General features: G+C 40.1%; 1 protein-coding gene across 2 annotated transcripts in view; it reads left to right on the forward strand.

The window, feature by feature from the left end:
* Nucleotides 1–24,106, forward strand: part of akap6 (A kinase (PRKA) anchor protein 6) — a 213,107-nt gene that overhangs the window by 149,368 nt on the left and 39,633 nt on the right. For both annotated transcript variants that reach the window (XM_040042907.1, XM_040042909.1), the window contains 2 exons: nucleotides 7,119–7,265; nucleotides 15,396–15,656. In XM_040042907.1, the coding sequence (XP_039898841.1) occupies nucleotides 7,119–7,265; nucleotides 15,396–15,656 (408 nt within the window). The remainder of the gene's footprint in view (nucleotides 1–7,118; nucleotides 7,266–15,395; nucleotides 15,657–24,106) is intronic.

Here is a 24,106-nt window from a genome sequence, read left to right on the forward strand (position 1 = left end):
GTAGTTTTATTGCTATTTTTGACCCTTGCAATAAACTTAAGTAAGCAAGAAAGTGGAAGAAAACAAGAAGCAACAGGACTTAAAGAGAAAAAAGGTGAAATAGTTTTCTGAAGATTAGAACAGCAACAGGAGCTGAGGAACAGTGTTGCAGAAGAGAAACCGTATAGACAGAAAAAGAAAGAGTGAGGAAGAATTAAGAGGATGGAGACACAAAGACAGAGGGAAAAAGAAAAGACGATCACGAGGCGGAGGATAGAGATGCGTCCTTATCACTTCCCACAAACTTTAGTTGCCGCGACGACAAAATCGTTCCGTTACGCAGCCTCCGACAAACTTCTCTCATTTGGCGGATAAGATGAATCTGCGAGACGAGCGAAGGAGAAAAAAAACCTAATGTTCAAAATGCATTAAATGTTTTTCATGTATGACTGCATTTTTGCTGACATTTCAGCTCCGTGCTCATTAATATGGAGACCAAATTAAACTTATGATTGCTTGTTGATTTTCTCCCCCTCTTCCTTTCCCCCTTCCCTCCTCTCTTCTCCACTCCCCCTGTTTCCCTCTCATCTGTTTTGTGAAGCGTTTATCCACCATTTCTCTCTTTGTGTGTTTTGGGAAAGCTCTGTCATTTTACTGTTTTCTGATGTGTGATTCATTAATCTATTTGCACAGAGCTTTACTTCAACAATGGACAGAAGTATTTTCTAAAAATATATTTGCAGTAGCAAAGATTCATTGTCTGTAGGGAGCAGATTTTGTATGTCAGAATATTAGAAATAAGTGATGAATTGTCGCCAGCTTACACCATAAACATATGCATTTATTGTACAGTGACATCCTAGGAAACAAACGTTGAACAAATTGAAAATAATTCTTCCTATTGTACAATTTTCTCCTTTGTAGTAAGTAACATCTGTTTTATCTTGTCAGAGTTGACCTCTTATGATACCACAGTGGGATGTGGTGAACCCAAACACAGAGCACTGAGGCAGGATTAAAAAAACAAAAAACAAGCCTCTAATGGCTGATTCAATCAGAAAATGAGCTAGCTAAAACAAAACAGAAATCAAAGAAGGAACCAGAGGAAGACAAACTCAGAAATTGACAACTGGCAGGGGGCGAAACAACACTACTGAAAACAACTGAACACCGGTGAAACTAATGAGGGTGGGGCAGACAATCACAAAGGAGCAAAAATAACGAAGCACGCAAAGAGTTTTCGGACTGAAGCGAGGCAAAAGCATGACACGGACAGTTTCAAAAACAGTGGGCTGCATGATTTTCTGGCATAACTTTCTTCCATTGGTGACATTCCCATTTAGGAATATGTGAATATTTGCTTTTCCTGAACTTCCTTCACTGTTTTATGTTGATTTTTTGTTACTTGTTAGACAGTCCATAACCATCCAACCACTAGGACCATTACACCCCATTACACCTGCAATGGCAGTCATTTGGGATGAGAAGGTGTTGCCTTTGGGGCTTAACGTTTTTTATTGAATAGCTCGGAAAAGACTGAATAAATTCAGTGTAGAAATATACACCCAGACTTTGACATAGTATATCCATTAGTTTTACTAAACTACATACATCAATTTTTGCATAAATGAGTACAAATGCATGCTCTCTTTCTTTTTCACAGCTGCATCACATATTGTTCCTGCGTTCATCTATATTTCAATCTGAGCAAAGAAATGTGAATAAACATTTTTTTTAGAGTCACATATGTAACATATGGGACTGAAGCAACAAGTAATTAGTTTAAATTAGTAACAAATGATGTTTAATGTTTTCTGTACAGACGCTGGGATCTGTGCCAGAGAAACTTTTAATGGCTTCAGCAGCAAAATGCTAAGTTTGTTGATTGCCACATTTTAACCCAGCTTTGGGGGGGCAGAGGGGCACAAGCCAGTGTACTCCTAGTGCCAGCCCCGACATAAACAGGAGAGGAGACAGTTGCATCGGGGAGGGCGTCTGGTGTAAAATCTTGGTCAAATCAAACAGATCATAAAGAATGGGATTTCCATACTGGAGCGGTTAACAACAACCTCCTATGGTGCTGCTGGCCAGCAGAGTGCCAGTGGAAACTGTGCTACTGTTGGTCAAAGACAACTAAAGAGAGAGAAGGAACAGCAGGAGTGATGAGGTGAGTTTACAGGCTTTAAATATAGAGAGAGCTAGGTGATGCGATGGACAGAAGGAAGGTAGATGTGTTGTGTGTTGAACCAAGTGGAAGGGAAGGTGATTGGAGTAGATTTCATGGACATGTAAAGGAAGGAAACAAAGGTGGTGAGAAGGTTTTAGGTAGGTATGGTGTTAAGGAGAGAACTGATGTGGTGAACACTTCCATCAAAAAGATGTTGGAACATAGGATTACATGTAAGAGTGTAAGCAAGCTGCACACTGGTGGACTACATCCTATGCAAAAGGTGCAATCTGAACGATATGGGAGAATGTAGCTCGACAGCATCAGATGGTAGCCTGTATGATGGTTTGGACAACAAGAAGAGGCAGTGAGTGAGGGTAAGTAAATGTTGAAAGTTGAAGACTGATGCTGGACTAATGTTGGATGGAGTTCAGGAACGTGTTGAGACAGGCTGTGGGTGATAGGGAAGAGTTACCAGATGACTGGGAAGGTGAGGTACTAAGGAAGGAGAAAAGTCCTTTTATTAATTGTCTAGACAGAGATACTGAGCTGGAAATATGCTAAGGGGTTCTTTGGAGAAGAGAGGAGGATGGATGGATGGAGGACAGTTTGTGAATCAGGAAGTGCAGAGGATGAGTAAGCTGCCAGGCAAAAGAAGAGGAAAAGAAGAAGACCTCAGAAGACATTCATGGATGTCAATGTTACCACGTTTCAAAGAATACAGCAGAGAGAATGTCACAGGTCACATTCTCTTTGAACCCTAGAAGTATTATATGAAGAAAGAGAATAAAAAAGTGGCAAAAGTAGAAGAAAACATTTTAGTTAGACATAATCAAATAGTCACAGACTAAAGGCACTCTCTGTCACCAAAAGTGAAAACTGCTTTTTAAAACTACTGCTGATGCATCATTTCTAATCTTTGGCAGTTTTACTTTTAAAAGTTTGAAACTGAAACTATGAGCAAAACACACACACACACACTGTAATGTTTGTTGCAAGTATCACACCAAAGCACAGATTTCTAGCCCAGCATCTCCATGTAAATTAAGTTAGATTTTAGAAAAAGAATTTTATCCCACTGAAATAAACACCCAGCTTGTGCTCGCCATTTTCACCTTTGTGAATATTGGCACACGCCAAACGTGCTGGTATGCATCACACCTTCATGTTTCAGCTGGCCACTTCTGATGTTTCATTGCACAGAAATCCTGCATTGTTTCAACAGGGCTTTTATGGTGAAATATTTGCAGAAACATCTTTTTGTATTTATTAATATCTTGTGTCCTGACCTAGCAAAGTTTTTAATATCGCAGAAAATATCAAAACTATTCACTAACAATTACAGGGGATTACAAAAATGTAGCATGCTCAGTTGTCAGAAGTGGAATGGTAATATTTGCTGTCACCAGTTTGCAGCCTGCTTTAAGCTTTGGATATTTTTAAAAAGTTGAACCCTTCTCAGCTGGCCAACTTTTGAGGCTTTGAGTCGTGGCGTGTGTTGCCGGCATTTGTTTGAGCTTCAATTCCCATCGTACGGCAAGAGTCTCTTACTGCGAACATGGTGTCAGTGTCATTGAAGCAGCGCTCCTTTACTTTTCCATCTATTTATTGTAGTTTTCTCTGTTTCTTTCCTCTGCACATGATCTCTTTATCTCAGTCCTTGTCTTTTTTACTTCGTTCTTTGTCTCTCTCCATCCTTAGGCCTGTGTATCTTAGTCCATCCTTGCATGGAGATTGACTGGAGGCATGAATACATCACAGCTAGCCATCCATGTAACCCTCCCTTCCACCCCCCCATCTTCACCCATCATCCTCCCCTCCACCCTCCCATTTCTCCAAGATCCCTCTCTCAGCACTTATCTCAAAGTTCGGATCTCATGCATTTTAATCGGCGTGTCTATCTTCCTTTCTCCCTCTCTCCCTCTTTTCTTTGACTTTGGATCAGTGGCATCCTTCAAACAAACAACAACAACAAAACAACCCCCCTGCCGCCTCCCCACTGGCTCCCTATCCCCTTTTTAAATCAATATTTGCCATCAGCGAATAAATCGTATAATTTCCTGGCTGTTAGAAGAGTGCGACGCCGACATATTTACCTTCCACTCGTCTATTTTTTTTGCCTTCGATCCCTCGTTCTCGCGGCGTGGCTATTAGCTAAGTGAAGGGGATGGATGGCCGTGAAGCACCGAGCGATAGCATCTCCATCAGAATCGTCGACGTTGAAAAATGGCCGCCGCCTCTCTGATGACAGCACAGCAAAAACACACACACACATACACACACAAACATGCATGCATACATACATCCACACACACACATAGAGTCACAGAAGAGACATTTAAATATTCAAATAGGGCCGGGTGGTAATGATAAACGACAAGGGAAAAGTAGAATTGAGTAGCTATCGATGCAGAAAATGAAAAGAGGAGAAAGAGAAAAGAGGAGAGGAGGAGGGAAATTAAGCCAAAAAATATGGAGGCATGGAGGGAGAGGAGAGTTATGCTAACAAGCGAAAACAGGGAAGACAAGAGATGGATGGAAAATAGGATGGATGAATTAGGCAAATAAGTGCAAGTGGTGTTTTACAGTAGATAAAATAAATAAATGTGGAGATTTAAAAAGATGGATTGAAAGAAGAGAAAGGGCAAGTGGAACAAGAACTACGAAACTAAACCTTGGACTTCATAAAATAAAGGGGACATAACGGCTGGAAGGGCATGCAGAACCCTGGAAGTACTTGCTAAAGGCAAGACATTTAGCCAGTGTAGAAACCAGAAAGTGAATCTATAAGTCATAAATGGAAGAATTGAAGTTGCCAAAAATCAAGACACCACAAAGAGTAAACAAAGATCAGACCACAAAAAAAGGAGCTGGAGAGAAAACTCGAGAAACAAGCAAAAATGTGGTTGGTTGGAAGCACAATATCCAGAGAGAAGAACGAAAGGGAGAAAGGAAATTAAATCAACTCAAAATGATGTAGTTTAGCATCAAAGAACTTCTGAGCTGAAATAAAAGGAAGAAAAAAAATCAATATGAAAGCAGAAAAGACATAAAAATGAAGAGCTTTGACAATTAAGGTACACTTTACTGCCATTCTCTCCATAAAGTCAGTGTACTATAGAAGACAATTGTTGCTGTGCACAACAAAAGTGAAGAGGTAAAAATACGAGTGGTGCCATTCCTGTTTGGGCGTAAATATAAATCTGATTATTTGTACTGCAACTTGATTTCTTCTTATGGGCTCTTATGGACTTGAAGGTAGGATTTAACTATGGGCGCCTACTTGGCAACGTTTAATGAAACAAAGTGACACAAGGTATAAGATCAGCCTGTTTTCCATTGTCAGTGTGATAAAAGACACAAGTAGGAAATTGCCTGGTCGATTGCTGTCAATCAGTTGTGTCAAAAACTTCCAACTTTGGGGAAAAACTGTGATATTTCTAGAAAACTGCAGCAGTTGTTTTAAATGTTTTTTCTTCACATTCCTGAAAGTGTGACTTTTAGATTCAAAAATAGAAAAACCTGCAGCTCCTTCACTCCCCAACTACAGAACTCAAGCACAAAAGGGAAGGAAAATATTCAGCAACACTTGCTGGTACAAAATGGAGCATTTTTAAAATCTCTCCATAAAGGACTCCACAGTCTACCGTCAAGTGCCGCTGCGGTGTTTGATTCCTGCGCGACTGCGGAGCTGCAGAGGTGCGACAGAGTTTTTATCTTTAAAGCGGTCAAAGCAGGTGAAGCAGTGAGTGAAATCTGCTGAAAACTCCTGCGACACCCTCAAACGCTTCATCATGAGATGAGCTGCAAACAATAACAATAAAAAATGTGATCCCGTTTGAAAGACCAAGGAATATTCTACTGAAAATCTGTCTTTTGAGCATTTAATACTCACCCCCTGTAGATGGATTCACAGCAAGTACAATGGATTCAAGTGGAGATCCAGTTTCATGGTGTCAACATGTCAAAACATAGAAACATTGACATTACAAATTTCCTTTGTCAAGCGTGTTTTGGAAGAAAAAAATTACCGGCAACCACCTCGGTCTTTTATCCTAAGCAAGAGCTTTAAGTTTCCAGTACAGAACCATAAATAGTTCAACCGTATTTGTGTGCCCACACCTGTAAATGGTAAGAAAAAAGGTTAACTGTAGATATGCTGATGTTTTAATGATTTTAAAACATTAAACTGGACAGGATAGCTTTCTATAGGGTTATATATGGAAATGTGGAACGTGATTTTGAATGTACTAATCAACAGCGGTGAATTACACAGCCATACTGCCTTTTAAAATGTTGGTGCTGGACAAGTCAAGCTGGTTAAGCACATTATCAATTATTTCAACACTGTAAAGTGCATTAAAGGTGTGGTTGAAGCTATGCAAGTAACACCCATATTTAAAGTGGATTTTTATGCGCCAGGTTAAAGTCATCATATGTGCAAGTAATCCGTATGAGCCAATAGCTCAGATTTACAAATAAGATCAGGTATTCCTAATATAATTATCTCAGGCACACACAGCCCCACCGACCTGATGAACAAACCTTGTTTTTACAAGGGGCAGCCAATAAAAAGAAAGCTGGCTTAAAAGGAGGGTGACCTCAAAGGGAAAGAGCTAAAACAGCTTGTTGCTGACAGCAAATTAATGAGGGCCGGCACAAAGATCGAGTAGGAGATAAACAAGGATTATTTTGAATGCAGTATCGAGCAAGGTAACTCTAATAGAGTTCAAGAATAAAAATATGGAGCAGTCTCCTTCAAAGGGAAGGAAAATTGGTGGCCAATTTAAAGGTAAACATGTAGGAGTGGGACGAGCATAAATGCCCAGTCAGTGTGGTACCATTAATTAAGGCTATATTAATGAATCCCGAGTTTGTTTGTTTTTAACTAGTGTGCTTCACACAGCTGCCAAACAAGAGTTAAATGTCAAGTTGGATTGTATCTGTTCATACGTGTGTCCTCCTTATCCAGAGCAGCCACACTGAGCTGATGATGATGGAGAGCAGAAAGACCAACCTGCTGGGCCAAGCCGAGTCTCTGAAGAGGAGTGGCACTGAACTACCGAGCAGCTTCCACTGCAAAATACACAACCTGACACACATGTGGAGACAGCTGGAGGTAACACACACGCACAGTAAGACACAGTAGAGCCAAGTTTTAGAAGATGCAGCAGTGCAACTGTGGCACCATGGCCATGGCCACAGAGATAGTATATCACAGTAATACTCCGTTGAGACTGTGCATGTAAGTCTGTGTTTCTATGTGTGTGTGTCTGTGTGTCTAATTTTAGGCTAATCAGCACTGATCCAATCTAGAACATGAAGATGATAATTAGTGTCGTCTCAATTAGGGAGCCCTGCTGCCACCATGGCCTTTAACTGTGCAGTGGAATGCACAGACAGACAGACAGACAGATCAATCTACGACTTTAAATGGATACATCATACAGTGGTGACTTAGAAAACAGAAAACACATTCGCCATAAAGTATACCGTGCTTTATTTCTTTCTAATACACATTGGACACAGTAACAGCTCTGAAGACATGCACACACACTAAAGAAAACCAGTGTAGGAATAACAGTTTTTATTTTTCTGAGATCCCAAAAATCTGAAGATAAAGCTTTGAGTTAATATTTTGGTCCATATCAACCAGAAAAGCTCTTCTGATGAGTCAACCTTTTTTGGCAAGTTATCAGTGTGTGCTTTTGATGAAAGGCACACAGTGAGTCACAAATTATGTACTTCGATACATAGACCAAGCCCCTCTGGCTATCCTGTATGGGGTGCTTTGGGAGTACGGGATGTGTGCCACTTTATGACCGTTGCAGGAGCTTTGTCCTCATTCCCAGTAATAAGTTGGACTCGAGCCTGGTGTGTGTTTCACTCTTTCACAGCTACCCTTTGTCACTGACTCTGTTCATAGTTTTTATGGACAAGTCCAGCCAAGTGGCAGAAGGTTTTCACTTTGTTGCTCTTAGAATCTCATCTCTGCTTTTTGCAGATGATGTGGTTCTGTTTCTTTCATCAGGTGATGGTCTCCAGCTCAGACTGGAGCAGTTGGCAGCCAAGTTTTCCTTTGCCGGAAAAGGGTGGAGTGTCTACTCCGGGTCAGGGATGAGTGACTGCCCCAAGTGGAGGGGTTTAAGTATCTCGGGGTCCTGTTCATGAGTGGCGTCAAGGCTGCAATGGTGCGGACGGTGCGTTGGTCTGTTGTGCTAAACAAACAGCTGGGAATGAAAGCAAAACTTAGAGATAGGATGAGGAGTTCAGCAATCTGAGAGGTGCTCAGGGTAGTACTGCTACTCCTTCACACCAAAAGGCGCGCATTGAGGTGGTTTGGGCGTCCTGCAAGGATGCCTTCTGAGTAACTCCTGGGCTGGGGAAGTTAAGATTACATCTCTTGGCCAGCCTTTTTAGCGCCTTGATAAGAGGAGAGTGCAGTTCTGCACTGTGAGGTAGTGACTGGTGATCTCTCTGGTGACATTTCTGCTGTTGATGGTTGAACATTAATGACACCTGAAGATGAAGTGCTGCATTTGTCAGTAGAACCCTAAACTTCTATTGATGATAATACACCTACTTATCTATAATTGTATACAGTGGTCCCTCGCTATAACACCGTTCACCTTTTGCAGCCTCGCTGTTTCGCGGATTTTTTTTGTGCAATTTTTCATGCTTTTTTTCTTTTCTGTTTACAGTGCATTGTGTTCTACGTCCTGATTGGCTGTAGACCATTGTCAATCAATCTTGTGCTGTGTCTCCTGTACAGTACAGAATGCGTTCAGCTTGTCAAATTTACATAAATCTTCGATCGCTAGCAGTGTGACTCTGAAGTGCTGTACTGTATGTTTGTAAGTTTTCTCCCCAACAAACACAACATGGTCAACGATGAAACGTTTTGCACCGTCAAAGCCAACCGCGGGTGCCTTTGGTTTCATTCTATAATACTGGACTTATTTTTGTACGAAGGTTTGAACTTTGAGACAAGAGAGAAAAGTGTGAAAATGTTCATGCCTGTCTGAGAAAAGTGTAGTGAGGGTTTTTACAGTTGGCTACTTCGCGGATTTCACCTATCGTAGGTTATAATTAGTAGTTTTCTTCAGCTTTTTTCTCCAAAGTGTCCGTGGCCAACTGGAGGTCACCTGATATTCATTGTGAAAAAGTTAAATAGATTTGAACCACCTGAAACAACTTTCATCTGTATGTCTTGTACTGTATTTGGGTCATTCCAAGGACTGAAGTGAGCTCCGCGTGCTTTGCTAATGGGTACGTTGGTGGCAGTTGTTTGTCTGTACCTCGGCGTGGTGATTAATTCCAGGTCTGCGGTGGGGTGACAGCTGGCGACGGCTCGTCAGGAGGCTGAAATTGCAGCGATGTGACTTTGTTCCTCCGAAGAAACAAACCGTCTCCTGTCGACCGAGTGGCACGTCACACAAACAGAGAGAAGCAACAGAGGAGCAAACACCATCTGCGTGTGTGCGCGTCATTTCCTTGTAGTCCCTAATGATGACACACACGCACACACACACATAGACAGTATTGCCTCACTCATAAAAGTTATTGGAAGTGTGTGTGTGTGTGTGCATTAACATATGTATCAACCTTGCTGAAACGGATTCAATTTTAGAAATTAAACAACAGCAACAGATGAGTCTTTCTCTCTGCCTCTCTCTCTGCATCGTGTGTATTTCCGCCACAGTAACCAGGCTGTGATTAAACTTCTGTTACTGACGGGGAGGCATTTGGACTCTGAATGCCATTTCCCACGCATGCATTAAAGTTTGTGTGTGTGTCATCAGGTTGGGGGCTCTTAATCTCACATTCTCACTCGCTCTCCTGGTTTTCCTTCATCCGTCACCTCTTCTAATTCTGCAAGTATGTGGACACCCCATTAGCATGTCACAGTTACCAGAACTGAAACCAAACAGCTTTTGAAAAGGCAAATGCCCAAAAAACGCCACAGCTGTCCATTCCTGCAGGTTCTTAGTGTTTAGCTTAAATCATCACTAATGAGTAAAGAGACTAGAGGTTGGCATCTTGAGTAATTAGATGACAGAAGTAAGCACAAGTTGTAAACATGGGAATCTTTCCCATCATCGCCTTCCCACCCACATGATGAAAATGCTTCTCTTACGCAGTTAAGCTCTATATTATTCAGGTCCTGTCATCTCCATATATGATTGTGGGTAACTGGCATCATTGCCATTGGAGCAGGGACTTAACATACGCTCCATAAGACAAAACTGTCTGCTTGCCATAACACATACTGTGCAGCACTGGCTCAGACAACTATGCATATATAAATATGTAGTGGCAAAGTTGATATTTAATACAATAATCCTACTATTGATTTAATGCATATAATTTTTACAAGTTAACATCGATCCCCAAGATAATTGTCCATAGCCATACTATGTTAACCAACTTTAAACATGTGCCAAGGCAGCTCACTCTCTTGGCAATATTCACTTTTAAGGGGATAGCATTGTATTTTTATATAAACATTAAGTAGGTAATGAGTATAATAACATTATAAATGTATTTCGAACTAATTAGGCAGCTCATTCTCTTTCTCTTGACAATCCTTTCTTTAAAGATGTAACACATTTTGCGGTCGACTTGAATGAAAGGCAGATGTGAAATGTAAAAGTGAGATCAGAGGTCAAATATGACATGATATATGATTCAGACTATAATGTGTTGTTTATAATCCTCATACACCAGCATCATTTCCTAAATGCTGCCAATACAAAGGCAGTAAAATGTTCAGTTTTAAAGATAAAAGACAAATTTGGCCTTAGATGACCTTGAAGAAGAGGTCATCACTTTGACCTTCAGATCAGTCTATTGATCTTGAAGTAGAGGTCAAAGGCCAATTGTGACCACCACCACACTTTTTAAGAATCATAGTTTCTAAGTAATACGTCTTTTTTCGATTTCCTGCCAATAAATCATTAAGTTGATCTTTTTTGATGTTAACATGACCCCACTCTGCACCCCTACAAACCTTTAGCAAAATTAAGTGACAACTTTCTTTCACAAAGAATAACACGCTACCGAAAACAACCTATAACAAAGCCTTTATGAATGGCAGTGCTGAGGACTGTAAACCAGGGAACCAAGTTTATTTTTTGCTTGGGAAATTATTTTGTTACTTTTTGTGATGAGTTATGTTCGTTCTGTACTACCTTTGTTGAACGCGATTTCCCCGGAAGCTCAGGTTTCTTTCTGATACTTCCGATGTTGGATTGAAGCCTAAAGAATTCTTTCTTGATTAAAAAAAGGTTTCATTGTTTTTCAAGGTTCCATGTCCTCCCAAAACGCAACCTGTTGTATCAGCACTATTAAGAAGAATGTGCACTCTTAATAATAACGCCAGGTGAGCAGGATGAACAGGGACCTCTTCTGTCTTCACCCAAACTTTCACTCTTTCTATTTCTTCTATTTCTGTCTCCTCCCAATCACATTTATTTCTCCTCCTTTACCTCTGATATTTGTTTCCCTGTTTTCCTTTCATTTTACTTTTTATCACTCTATTTCTTGCAGTGTTAAATTTGAGCTTATGTTAAGTATGTCAGAGGTCTCACTTGTTTCTGTCTTTCTGTCTTCTTCTCCTTCGGTCCTTTGCTCTCTCCTCACCCTTCCAACCTGGCGCCTCAGTGGCGTATTAACGGGCCTGTCGGTGCTCGCGTCGGCATCTGGTGCTCTGACACAAATTGGGAATTAACTGGAATTGATGTCCTGTGTCTCGCCTCTGAACTATCCTGGCCTTATGAAGAATTTATGACATAGCAAACACACGCACACACACACAACCTGAATGATGAAGAAATAAAGAGGTTGTAAATTAGCTTTCATCTTTTCTGTCATGCTTTTTGGCAGCCAGATTTTTTGGGGGGGCGGTTTTGCAGCTGTTCAAGGTCAAACTGTATGTGTATGGATATTTACAGTACATACACTGGATAATATACACATAATGTGGAGGCAGAGCTGACAGGAACGAAATGAGCTTGAGCTTAAGCTTGAGAATCAGGCTTCACAGCTCTTTAGCAAAGAAACAAATATTTGGAGATCTGCTGGTCGTCTTGCCTTGTGATATGAATATGTTCACCAATGTATGTTTTAGGAAAAAAGATGTTTTTGCCTGCTGTCTTGGGAAAATGTTCTTTATGTCTCTTAAATTACATCCTTGATGGCAGCTATTTCTCCTTGGATACGAGCTATCTTGCTCTCGTTTCTCTTTCTGTTTCTTGTTCTCTCCGTCAAATTAAGAAGACATTCATGATCTTAGCACAAAGCTAACTGCGCACTTGACTGTTTGGGGTCCTGTTGTTGCAGTTGTTCATTGTCTAATGGGTTGTTTTTACCTGCCAGAGTTCAGCTAAAGTGCTTTCTCCTATACTAATGACTCAGTACCTTTTGTATCAACACACACACACACACATATATATATATATATATATATATATATATATATATATATATATATATATATATATGCAAATTAACAACAGAAACCCACATTGGGCTTGTTCAGGAGCAACTCTGTGTTCTGTTATTCCTGCCATGGCTGCTTGTTACAGTCATAGTGGAAACTTCAAGATAACAGCTATCTGAACCTTGAAATTTTTCCAAACAATGCATTATGAACCCTGAACAGGACAAGATACAGAGTACAGCTCCCACTGCAGAAACCAAAAGGTATGAAAAGAGAATTACTTCTGGTTTGCCAGCTATTTGGAAACATGGAAGGATGTAGTAGTTGTGTTTGTTGTATTTTACATGCTGAGAATGATGTAGTATAAGACCAAACCTTGGGACTCAACTTTCTTGCTTACTGGTTAAAATTGCTCCAATCCAACTTTATTTATAGAGCACTATAAAACAACATGATAGACCAAAGTACTTTCCGGTAAGAAACAGTAATAAAAGTTAAAAAAACATGCATTAAACAGACAAAGAAAATAAAATCACAATAAAATAAATAAAAAAATGAGAAAAGATCAACATGAATAAGTAAATATTAAAACATGAATAAAATAGACGAATAATAAAATAACTAACTCTGGTATTACTCCTAAAATGCCTTGGAAAAAAAAAATCAAATGTTGATGCCAGCCTAATATGGAGGGGCAACTTATTCTATACATGGGAGCCGCAACAGCGAAAGCCCCGGTGTGTCAGTCTCGACATGGGGACAGCAAGGAGTGACTGGTCATATGATCTGAGAGAACGTTGTGGAGTGTATAAGTGTAGAAGGTCTGCCAGGTAGGTAGGAGCCAGGCCGTTTAAAACTTTAAAAGCAAACAATAAAATTGTTTGTTTGTTTGTTTTCAAAGTGAAAATGCCACATTGTTAGTGTATGGATGTTTTGTGACATTGGTGACACCTGAAGACACAAACTGTTCCTAGCGTATATTAAAGAATAATCGCTGTTATTATAACTTCTTCTAATAAAGTAAACATGGCAGTATGATCTTCCTATCTGCTAATCCTGACAACCTGTTCATGTTCCCTATTTGCCCACTGCTAGTAGCAAAGTGTTTTTGTGGGTTTTCTGAGCGTGGCTTATGTAACGGAGTTGGTTCTGGTAGTGATGTCATTTTTCAGCGGTTTTCAGTGATCATTTTGATTAGAACATTTGTAGTTATGCAGTGAGGTCAGCCGTACTGAGTTGCTCCTGCAAGGAAAAATTCAAAGAGAAATATTAGGTATTAGATAATTAGTAATGACAACATGAAGATAACCTAGCAAAAGCATTAGCGCTACATCTTTATCAATCAATTGTGCTCTATGTATGAGATTAAATAAACTGGAGTGTGTCCAAACTGGAGAAATGTAGAAGGACAACTTTGGAAGATTCAGACTTGACGAGACTGCTCTTTTGGACTGTATAGTAAATCTTACTTTCCTACATGCAAATTGAAGCTAAAGCTAAAAAAAACGAAGAACGTATTTATTTATGTTCCTTTGGCATGTTGCACTCTGAATGTTACTGCTGATATCATGGCCTGGTCTCTGCCTTGTGCCTGTGATTGGTGGCCATCACAAGTTTGTTTGTTTTGTATTGATGAGCACTTTTAAGAAACACACACACACACACACACACACACACACTTGTTGAACTCCAACTGGAGAATAGTCTCTCTCAGCGGCTTACTGTGTCTCACTGTGTGATCAACAGGGGTTGGAAAATTACTCTGCAGTGCTTATTACACACACACACACACACACTTTGAGTCGCGCTCTTGTTGTTTTCAGTTGTTCCTATTTGAAACAGTGATTGCTCCGCGCCAAACCCTCTTTCAGTTTGTATTGTGTCTAAATGATGTTTTGTTTTGGGTGTGAATATCACAACTCTGTAGGAGAAGCTGCTAGAAGCTCTGAATTAGCAGCTGATCTGTTTGCACCTGGAAAAACACCAGACATATTCCCAGAGTTTTATTCATTCCCAACAGAAGGTTTGTGATGACAACAAGCTAATTGATAGTTTTGATAACACCGTTAGAAACTTTGTCTAAACGTGTTATTATATAAAAATAAAACTTTAAAGATTTTTTCTTACATCAAGAAATGCAGAAATGTGAGAAATATTATAATTATATAGAGAGAGACATACAGCAAAGTAATGTAACCTTTCTACAAGACATTTTATGCAAGAATTAGAAAATATGATGACGTACAGTCCAAGTTTGAAGTCAACTCAACTCTGAAACTAGCAATTGAAACGATTACCAATGGGACTGTACGATATCACTGATTGATCCGTGACTGGGTGGGAAATATTCCAGTTTAACCTTCCAGTAGCACCTGTCAGCTGTAAATCCATGCACAGTCTGTGTTCGCAGCATCAGTAGAGCATTAGATCAAATGAAATTACTTTTAATTTCCAGTTAACTTGTACAGTATTGTATGTGAGAGCAAACCAGCAACCTCCCCCACCCCCCAATGTAAACACGATCTCATGTCAACAAGAACATTATGATTATATTATTACATCTTGAACAGCAGCACTGACATCAGTGGCATTACTTAAAATGTAATCTTCACACTTGCAGCTAGGCGCTGAATACATGACATCCCTATTATTGATCTGCACATTTATAAAGGTAGATGATTAATGGCTGTGTGAGTATTGATTGATATGCTACTTTACATGATGGAGTATTGACATAACAAGGAGTCCTCAATGTAATTGCCTGACTTTTTCCTTTTTTCCCCCCCCGACTCTTCTCTCTTATTTCAGAAAATCCTCTCCAAGCATTCAGGACCTGGTAGGTCTGAGCAAAACCAGTCGTCCAACATAAAAGCTCAGCTGGCTGGAGGTCGAGGTGTCACTGTGGAAAACCCTCGATCAGCCCTGTCCCCACTTACCAACTCACTTCTGGAGCAGTTGGAGGCCCGTATCAAGGAGCTGAAGGCGTGGCTGCGAGACACTGAACTCCTCATCTTTAACTCCTGCCTCAGACAGGACAAGGATGCTTCAGAGCAGCTCCAGAGCTTCAAGGTAGGAAGGAAAGTGTCTCGGTTTGTCTCTTCGGATGTTTGCCTCAATATCAGTTAAATTAGCATTATATTAGTCTAATAGTAGAAACCTACAGCAGTCAGTTGTTACATATCAAGCTCTTTTATTTCATCATGGCAAACTTTTTTCTCAGTACACCTTCATTAAGCAAAGTACTCCCTTGATTTGTTTCGTGACTAAATGTAATCTTACAGAGAAGTACTATAGTCAGACCACCAACTTTACAGATGTGTATCTGAAATCACAATAAATGAAGATGAGTGTGGTTTCATAACTTACTGATAATATATTTGGCGTGACACCTTCCACACAGGGCATGATTTACTAAACAGGGCAAAAAGCGTGTGACCGTAATCCCCAAATAATGCTCATTGGTTTGAAAGTTTTAAGGGTTTTTTTTTAACCAAAGCTCAGCTGTTTTCTAAACTCAGTTGCAGCCACTTCATTTCAATATCAAGCACAAAAAATAAGACACGAGGAGCGTTTTTCTCCTCCCTATATATGTTGCACATTAAGAAAGGGCCTCTTATGCAACAAGGTCACTCAGAAAAAAATGTCTGAATTGTCACCTTTTACACGTAATCTTGTCACTGTACTTTTTTAACACCAAAACCCAGTTTGCGTTGCCGCATCCGTTGATTAATATGACGATATGTTGATGGTATTAATGCTCCAATTGAATAAGAACAGATAGCAGGTGACACAGCATGGCTTTTTATGCTGTATCACCTGCTGCTAAATACTATAAATACCTTTTCAATGTTGGAACTTTTATAAAGTCTACTTTTGGGTAATAAAATTTCTATTTCAGGTGTATAGTTGGCCAAGATGGACAGATGAGTAGTAATCATATGATCCAGTGTAGTCTTCAGTTTAGTTTGCCCACACGTGTCCATTTATAAATTACTGCGGATGGAAACATCACTCGTCTCTGCCTGAACTAATACTTTACTTGATATTAGTGTGTATATCATGAGTATCTAGTTAAATGACTAAAGAAAAAGCCAATCAGTTGAGTTTATTCCAAAAGGTTACCAAGTTCACTGTTCAAAATAACATTTCTTGTCTTTGATAAACCAGCTTCTGTATTTAATGGCACAAAAACAGCAACAAAATAATTCAACTACTTGACTTTGTATACAAATATGAATCTAGATAAACTTACATGTAGTTGCTTTCTGTCCACCAGTGTTAGATAGTAACAACAGACAGTTTTCAAACACAAATCATCAGAAACAAAGACACAAGATAACAAAGTGACAGCAAATAGATCCATACTGTGTGTGTGTGTGTGTGTGTGTGTGTGTGTGTGTGTGTGTGTGTGTGTGTGTGTGTGTGTGTGTGTGTGTGTGTGTGTGTGTTTTGTGTGTGTGTGTGTGTGTGTGTGTGTGTGAGTAAAGCATTCAGAGGTTCTGTCTGAGGTCCACTGTCACTTTTCTTCATTAGGTTTTGCAAATATGTGACAAAGCTTTGGCAAATCAACACCGAGCATTAACAAAAAACATTGTGACTGTGTGTGTGTGTGTGTGTGTGTCTTTGTGTTGTTGCTAAGTATAGTAATACATCGTCTTAATGAGGCCAAATGAAAGCAGGGCTGTTTTGAAGCGATGGATGTATAGAGGAAACAGCAGTTAACCTTAAAAGCCACGGGACACTAACAGGATATTAATCAGCCTACATCACACAGCGAACAGCTAGCTGCGCTGATTAGCCTAGCCCTGCCGTGTGACTGACAACCAGAGACACACACGCAAATCCACACAATCACCGTGTAAGTGTACCCACTGATATAGAACTGCATGCACACAGAAGTACATTAATTCATATAAGTTTGAATTATGCTCACAAATGCTGCACAGTTAAATTACACACACATATGCAAATAAAGAGACTCAGGCAGAGGCATGCATTAAAAATGAATGCATAAAAACATATAGCTGACTGCAGTAACACAAAGAAATGAAAGCACGACTAGACAAACAGCCCTGCTGAAACAAAAAAGTTGTTTCCGTGTGATTAAGAATGTAGAACTTTAATCTTTTTGTAACCTTTCAGATTCTTTGGTTGTGACAGCTTTTACGCAGAAGAATCAGCAGCACATAATCTTTATTCATTTGAGCTTAGGCCTAAAAAGTTGGGAAAGTTTGTAAAGTGAGCATATTTTTGCATGTATGCATGTAACTGTGCATTTCACGCCTCGGGTTGGGTGTACAAAGGGAATACATAAGAGCGTGATAGAACCTTGGAATGACCCACCTAGTCATACCTCATGAAGTAGATCTGAGTGGTAAGATAGCTTTAATATTTCTAGTAAACAGAAATAAATGTGGTTTCTAAAGTGTCCAAAACTAGTTATGAAATGTCCTGTAAGGGCTTACTTTCAATCATCATCATTTTTGGCTTCAGAATTTGTAATGTAAGTAGTCTTTTTTATCAACACCTATTAGAAGGAAGCATGTTGATAGCATCTAACTTAAATGAACATACATCGTTACTAGCTCTATTGTGGTGTAAGACCACTACACAAGGGAAGCTTTTTTCAAGTCTAGGAATGTAAAAAAAACCTGGGCAGGGTTTAAACATAAATAGAAATAACTATTAAGCATATTTTTAAAGGAATGTGCTAATAAAGGATCACTGGATAAAACATGCCAGTGATTATAACTTGATTATCTCATTAGAAAAACAGAAAAACATAGAAGCAAACACGGTTTTTACTCCCAGCATCCCTCTGTGTGCGAGGCTCTTCTTCGAGCACAGAGGATGGAAGTTACTAAAGTATAAAACTCTATTTCTGTTTGCTTACTTTAGATGTCAGCTATCAGGTGTCCACTCCTGTTTATGGGCCACAAAAAGGAAGAATACCCATTATTCCCAATCCTGCATTAACATTTTTATAGTTTGCATGATGGAATTTAGCCTCCAAGTTATCAATAGGAGCCCAAAATAAACAAATATCTATAACACATTTGCCACAAAGTAAAAAAGATGACTTTTATTTTCTATCGGCAGACGTCAGGATGCTGTACATTTGTGTTTCTTCTTTTGAATGAATGATGTATTGTTTAGGTGTTGTTGTAAAAAAAAAAAAAAAAAGAAGTATAGGTAAAGCCTGGTGTGCCTTCTGAAAAAGCCATCCTGCTAATGTTTATTAGATTGCCAATGTTTAATAAAAAATCTCCAAATAGCACAAACTATCTTTGCTTCTCATCACAAAAAACTAACGCCATTTGGGTCAATTTTTTGTAAAGTTGATGTGAATGCAAAACACAAACTGGCTGCTTAAATGATGAAACTGTACAGAAACGAGAGTTTATCTGAAGAAAGTGAGCCTCTCACTTTTGATCCTTGTCACAGCTCTCAGTGGGAAGCCATTGATTTTTGGCAGAAAGAGGCCGTGAGCTTCTGGAGAAATGAAGATTGGAAATATTGATAGCAGTCATTTGTATGGAGAGAGAGAGTGAGAGAGAAAGAGAGAGAGAGAAAAGGGGGCTCAATTTTAAGAGAAGTCGACTCCATTTTAGCGATCATTTGTCTGTTTTTGGTGTTGGGACGCGTAAATGGGTTCGATTTCTGCACTGCAACCTATTACTGTAGGGCTATATGAGAAAACAGTGGGGGTCGGCAGGGGTCGCACGGGCACACGCACACACACAAATGCAAAAAACAACAGCATACATTGAGAAAATACATATGCATCCTCACAGGTAAATGTACAGTTCAGACACATTTCTGCATTATAGAAATGTTATATAGTCTATTATTGTAGTCAGCACAGTGGTTCCAGAGTTCAAGAACAACTGTCTGCAGATGACACTGTCCACAAAAAGTTTTCTCAACACCTTCCTCACTTGCTTTGCTGCTAATAGATTTGGTTGGGCAATCCACTCTCAGTAATGAAAATGAACGAGTGAGCTGCTATCGGTGCTTGTACGACTGGTCCTTTAAACTGGCCCATTGGCCAAAATTGCATTGGCCCACCGGGAGAATGCCAGAGGTGCCCAGCCCTGGATGCTGTCTTTAAACAGTAGACGCTACAGCTGTAATGTTTCAGTCTTTTGGTGTAGATTACTGCTAAGGGAGAAGTTAAGTAACCAAGTGAAGTGCTCTACTAACAAGGTGAAGGAGAAACCTTAACAGGGAGTGTATCAGTGTGTCAGTTCCACTGCTTAAACCTTGTTGAAATGTTTATCAGAAGAAGTGAGTTGATTTCAGTCCATATTTTTCAGTCTTTGGTATCGTCCGCGTCTCCTAAATATCAGCTGTCTTTCTCTGTCCCTTTCTCTCTCTCTTTTTCTTTTTTTGCACTGAGCTGCCACCCCTCCTCCTCCACCTGGCTGTCTATAACCTGGCTCTTAATTGAATTAATGCTCCTTAAAGATACGGCGTCAGCCAGACGTTCCTCCGGCAGGCCCTGGGCCTCCGATGACTCTCTATTGTAGTAGAAATGCTGTGGGGCCTGGACACACCAAGAATTAATAGACTGAACCCACACACACACTTGGTCTCACATATGCACAGTGGAAAGCACTCACAACGACAAATACACACCTGCTCTCCAGTGTGTACAGGTATGCGGGCTAAAAATGAATCTCACACACTAACAGCTTTTTCTTGAAAGTTAAATGTTGCCTGCCAGTGGGTTTCACGCAGCTTCTTGCTCATCTAATCGGCTATATTTAGTATCATCAGTGCAGTCAGATCAAAAGTCCTAACACAAACCAAAAGGAAGTGGTTGTTTTTTTCTGGTACATTAATCATTAAAAAGACTAGAAAATACCAGAATTATTTTTTTTAAATCACTCTTATTTACAGGAATTCAAAACAAACATAAAAAAACAAATCAATAAAACTTGATAAACATAAAAAAAGAAATAGTCGGTTTTCACTGCACAGTACTGATTCAATATGGGTGCATTGCTTTTAAAATCTGTTAAATGATTGTTCAGGGGATCATTTTTTCTGTTGATTGACAACTTGTTTCAGCCTCAAGGAAAGACAGGATTTCATTCTGATTAAGAAAGAATTGTTTCCTTCAAGAAGGATTGGGAATGTCGATATTGTAGGAAAAACATATTTGTTCTTCCATAGTATAAAGACAATAACGCAGTAGATGCATCTGTCTATAAGTCGACTTTCGTTCCGTCTGTCTCGGAAACGGATAAGTATCCATGTTCAAAGTCAGTTTCTTTTGTCAGACAGACACACACTGTTAGGAGGCGACCTCTCGACACACACATTCACACACAGATGCTCGCACAGATAGGTGGATACGAGTGTGAGTGTTTAACTCGTTCCTCTGAAGTGAACCTCCTCTGTGTCTTATCTCCCTACCTGTCTCTATTTCCATTTACATCTCTTTTTTCCTTATCTCTTTCTCGACTGTCCTTTTTTTCGGGCTTTTCCTGTCTCCCCTTGTTCCTTGTGTCTGCCTGTCATTTTCTCTTTTTCTGTCATCCTTAGCGCATCTCTTTCTTTCTCCTGGTGCTGCTATCTGTTCAGCTGCTCCCTCTCTCCCCTGCCGTCGATAGTAGATGAACCTGTCCTCCCCTACTGTTACCCATGGACCCCTCGTCCCCCCATAGACCCTTCTAATCATGCTCTTTGGCCTCCGGCCCTCCCACCCTCCTCGTTGGGCTATTTCTATTTTCAGCTTTCTTTCCTCTTGCCAATTTAACCCCCCACCATACACACACACACACACACACACACACACACACCATATCACAAGTCCATCCTTTCTCTCCCTTTCAAAGACTTATGACCCATACCCCCTTTATATCGACACATACCCACCTATATCCCGACTTATTCTAAACCAGCACACAATTCTCTATTACAACGATTCTCTGTGATATACTTTATTATTCCAAAACAACTTACATGTGTCATGTGCCTGTCTCTGTCTCTATGCATGAATCCTACTCTTTCCTTTCAAAAAATTAAAAATGGAGTCGCTATGCATTTCCACTTAATGCACCTCCAAACACTGTGACATGATCTGCTGTGGCTTGGACGGGGCCTTGTTTAGACAAAGAGACAGAGCCAACTGAAGAGCTGTAAACCCTCTTTACATAAAACTCCCCTTATTCAACATATCATTGTTATTTTCAACACCATGCTCCTCACATGTATTCCAACCACCTCACGTGTATTTAAACAATTATATAGAAATAATTAAATGACAGCTCCATACAAGACTGGATTACAAACTTGGCAAATCTGGCATCTTACCCAGGACTCCAGACCGTCACGGATCTCTGGAGCAGAACACAGTTCAGTTTTGCCCCGGGTACCCAGTTTGGGTTTATCAAGTCCTGATATTTTGTGGCAGTCGCAAGTAGTCTCATTGCCAGAGCAAAAAACTGGCAGTAAACCTATACATGGCAGCCAGGGTGAAGATTCCAACTCCATCTGAAAACCTCACACTGCTGAATTTGAGCATTTTTGCACACAATGTGAACTGCAGTTTTTTCCCCCCCTGCATCTCTTACAAAATTCCCACTTTACAGGTTTTACAGGCATATGATCAGTAACTCTTTCAACAAGTATACAGTTCGAAAAGAACTTTCTGGAGTTCTGTGGATTTAGGCTGTCTTCTGAATCCCAGGCCGATTCCATGATGTTGAGGTCAGGCCTCTGTCGGGCTCGTACCATCTGTTATGCGACTTCTGTGGCTAGTTCTGTTTCAGCTTTTTGTCAAGTTTGGAGGCATTTAGATGCCTGACAGCACTGAATTGTCTTAACAAGCTAAAATGTCTGCACATTGCTGCTAGAAATGCTTTAGTACCTACATCTTTACTGCATTTCAGCTTTTTTGCTGTTTCTTATTTAGAATGATTACTTTGTGTTTGCAACGACTTGGGTGAATTATTTAATTACAAAAAAATATATATTCTGATTGCCTTGGGTTAGAGATAGTGTTGCTGATAGATAGTGTTGAGACATTGCTTCACATTAAAAGTTACTCTTGCTGGCTACGATGCTGAGAAATGCTGCAAAGGCAGGCAGAGATTTTGTTCTCAAACAGAGGACCAATGATCACGTGAATGACCATTCTTGAAAGATCTTGCAAAGTTTTCTGTTATAAATTGTCTCGCCCAGATGCCATTTTTGCCCCTTAAACATTTGCTTCTTTGCTCGATTAGATGTCTCAAATCGGGAGGTTTTAAAGCCTGAATTAATTACTCACTGAATCACTTGAATATATCCATCCTTTGGTTGTATATTTTTGTGAACACCTCTCTCCATAACATGCATAGCCCACCTCCCCTCCCTCAGTGTCTCTCAGGCAGCTAATAGAAGGTGACAGCGAGGCTCTGATATCGATACCTGCTGCATGATGAGGATTAAAGATCCACCGACTCCCTGCCAAGAACACAAGCTGCTGTGTGTTTGTGTGTCTTTTGATTATGCCCGTCTCTGTGTGTTTCTTAGTTGTAGTTCTGTTTGTGTTTATGCCTCGGTTCGGTACGTGTGTGTTTGATTCGTGCGCTTGTTGATGTTTTGAAGAGGTGTTTTCTCGTTAAGAGTTGCTCGTTAGGGGTTGAAGGCGAGCAAACAGGTGAGACGTTACCACGGTAACGGTGTCAACAAACAGATCAGACTTTCATCTTCATCTGCTCAGGAGGAGAAGAAAACACTCGGCTCTTTCATCAGCTAAAGGAATCGAGACAGAGGGAGAATCAAAAACCAGCATAGAGACAGAAGCAGAAGAAAGCTCTGAAGACAAAAGGATGCAGAGAGACACCGGAAAAGTGAGGAAAGCAAGCGAGCGAGAGAGAGACAAGGGCAGTCAGCGGCAAAAGGAAGGAGGATGGAAGAGAAAATCACGGCCACGACAAAGGAGAAGACAATTATCATTTAGTCGCTGTGAAAACCATCAAGAAACAAACTGAAAAAGAGGCGACGATGGCCATAGAGAGGAAGAGCCAGTGAAGAGTAATGAAGACAGAGGAAGAACAGAACAGGAGATTAATTGACACGTTTTATTGTCATGTAGAGTTTGAACTTTTCATAACCAACCAGGTATTTATTTAAGGACGCCGCAGTCTGATATCATTCCTCCATTATACAGCCGAGGAGACCTTGAAAAGCAGGGTGTATTTAAAATAAGGTACTCAGTAATTACTACATATTAAAAAACGTATATGTGTCGGATTGCTGAATGACAGAGACACTTTCTGACACTAGTAGTGTTCATCACATCGCTGCTGTCGAACAATTAAAACATGACAGATCAACACTGACTTCTGAATAAATAAATACCAACTTGCATTTTTGCTTAAAGCACAAATGAAGAAATATAAGAACCTTGCAACAGTTTATGTTCTGATCTGTTCTGCTTGTTCCTTCAGTTCATGGTATACACTACTGTTTGTGAGCCTCTGATACTCTGAGTCCAGTCTGCAGGGTTTACTGAAGTTGACAGA

This window comes from Simochromis diagramma, unplaced genomic scaffold (assembly GCF_900408965.1).
Source record: "Simochromis diagramma unplaced genomic scaffold, fSimDia1.1 OVJJ01000304.1, whole genome shotgun sequence".
NCBI classification, from domain to species: Eukaryota; Metazoa; Chordata; class Actinopteri; order Cichliformes; family Cichlidae; genus Simochromis; species Simochromis diagramma.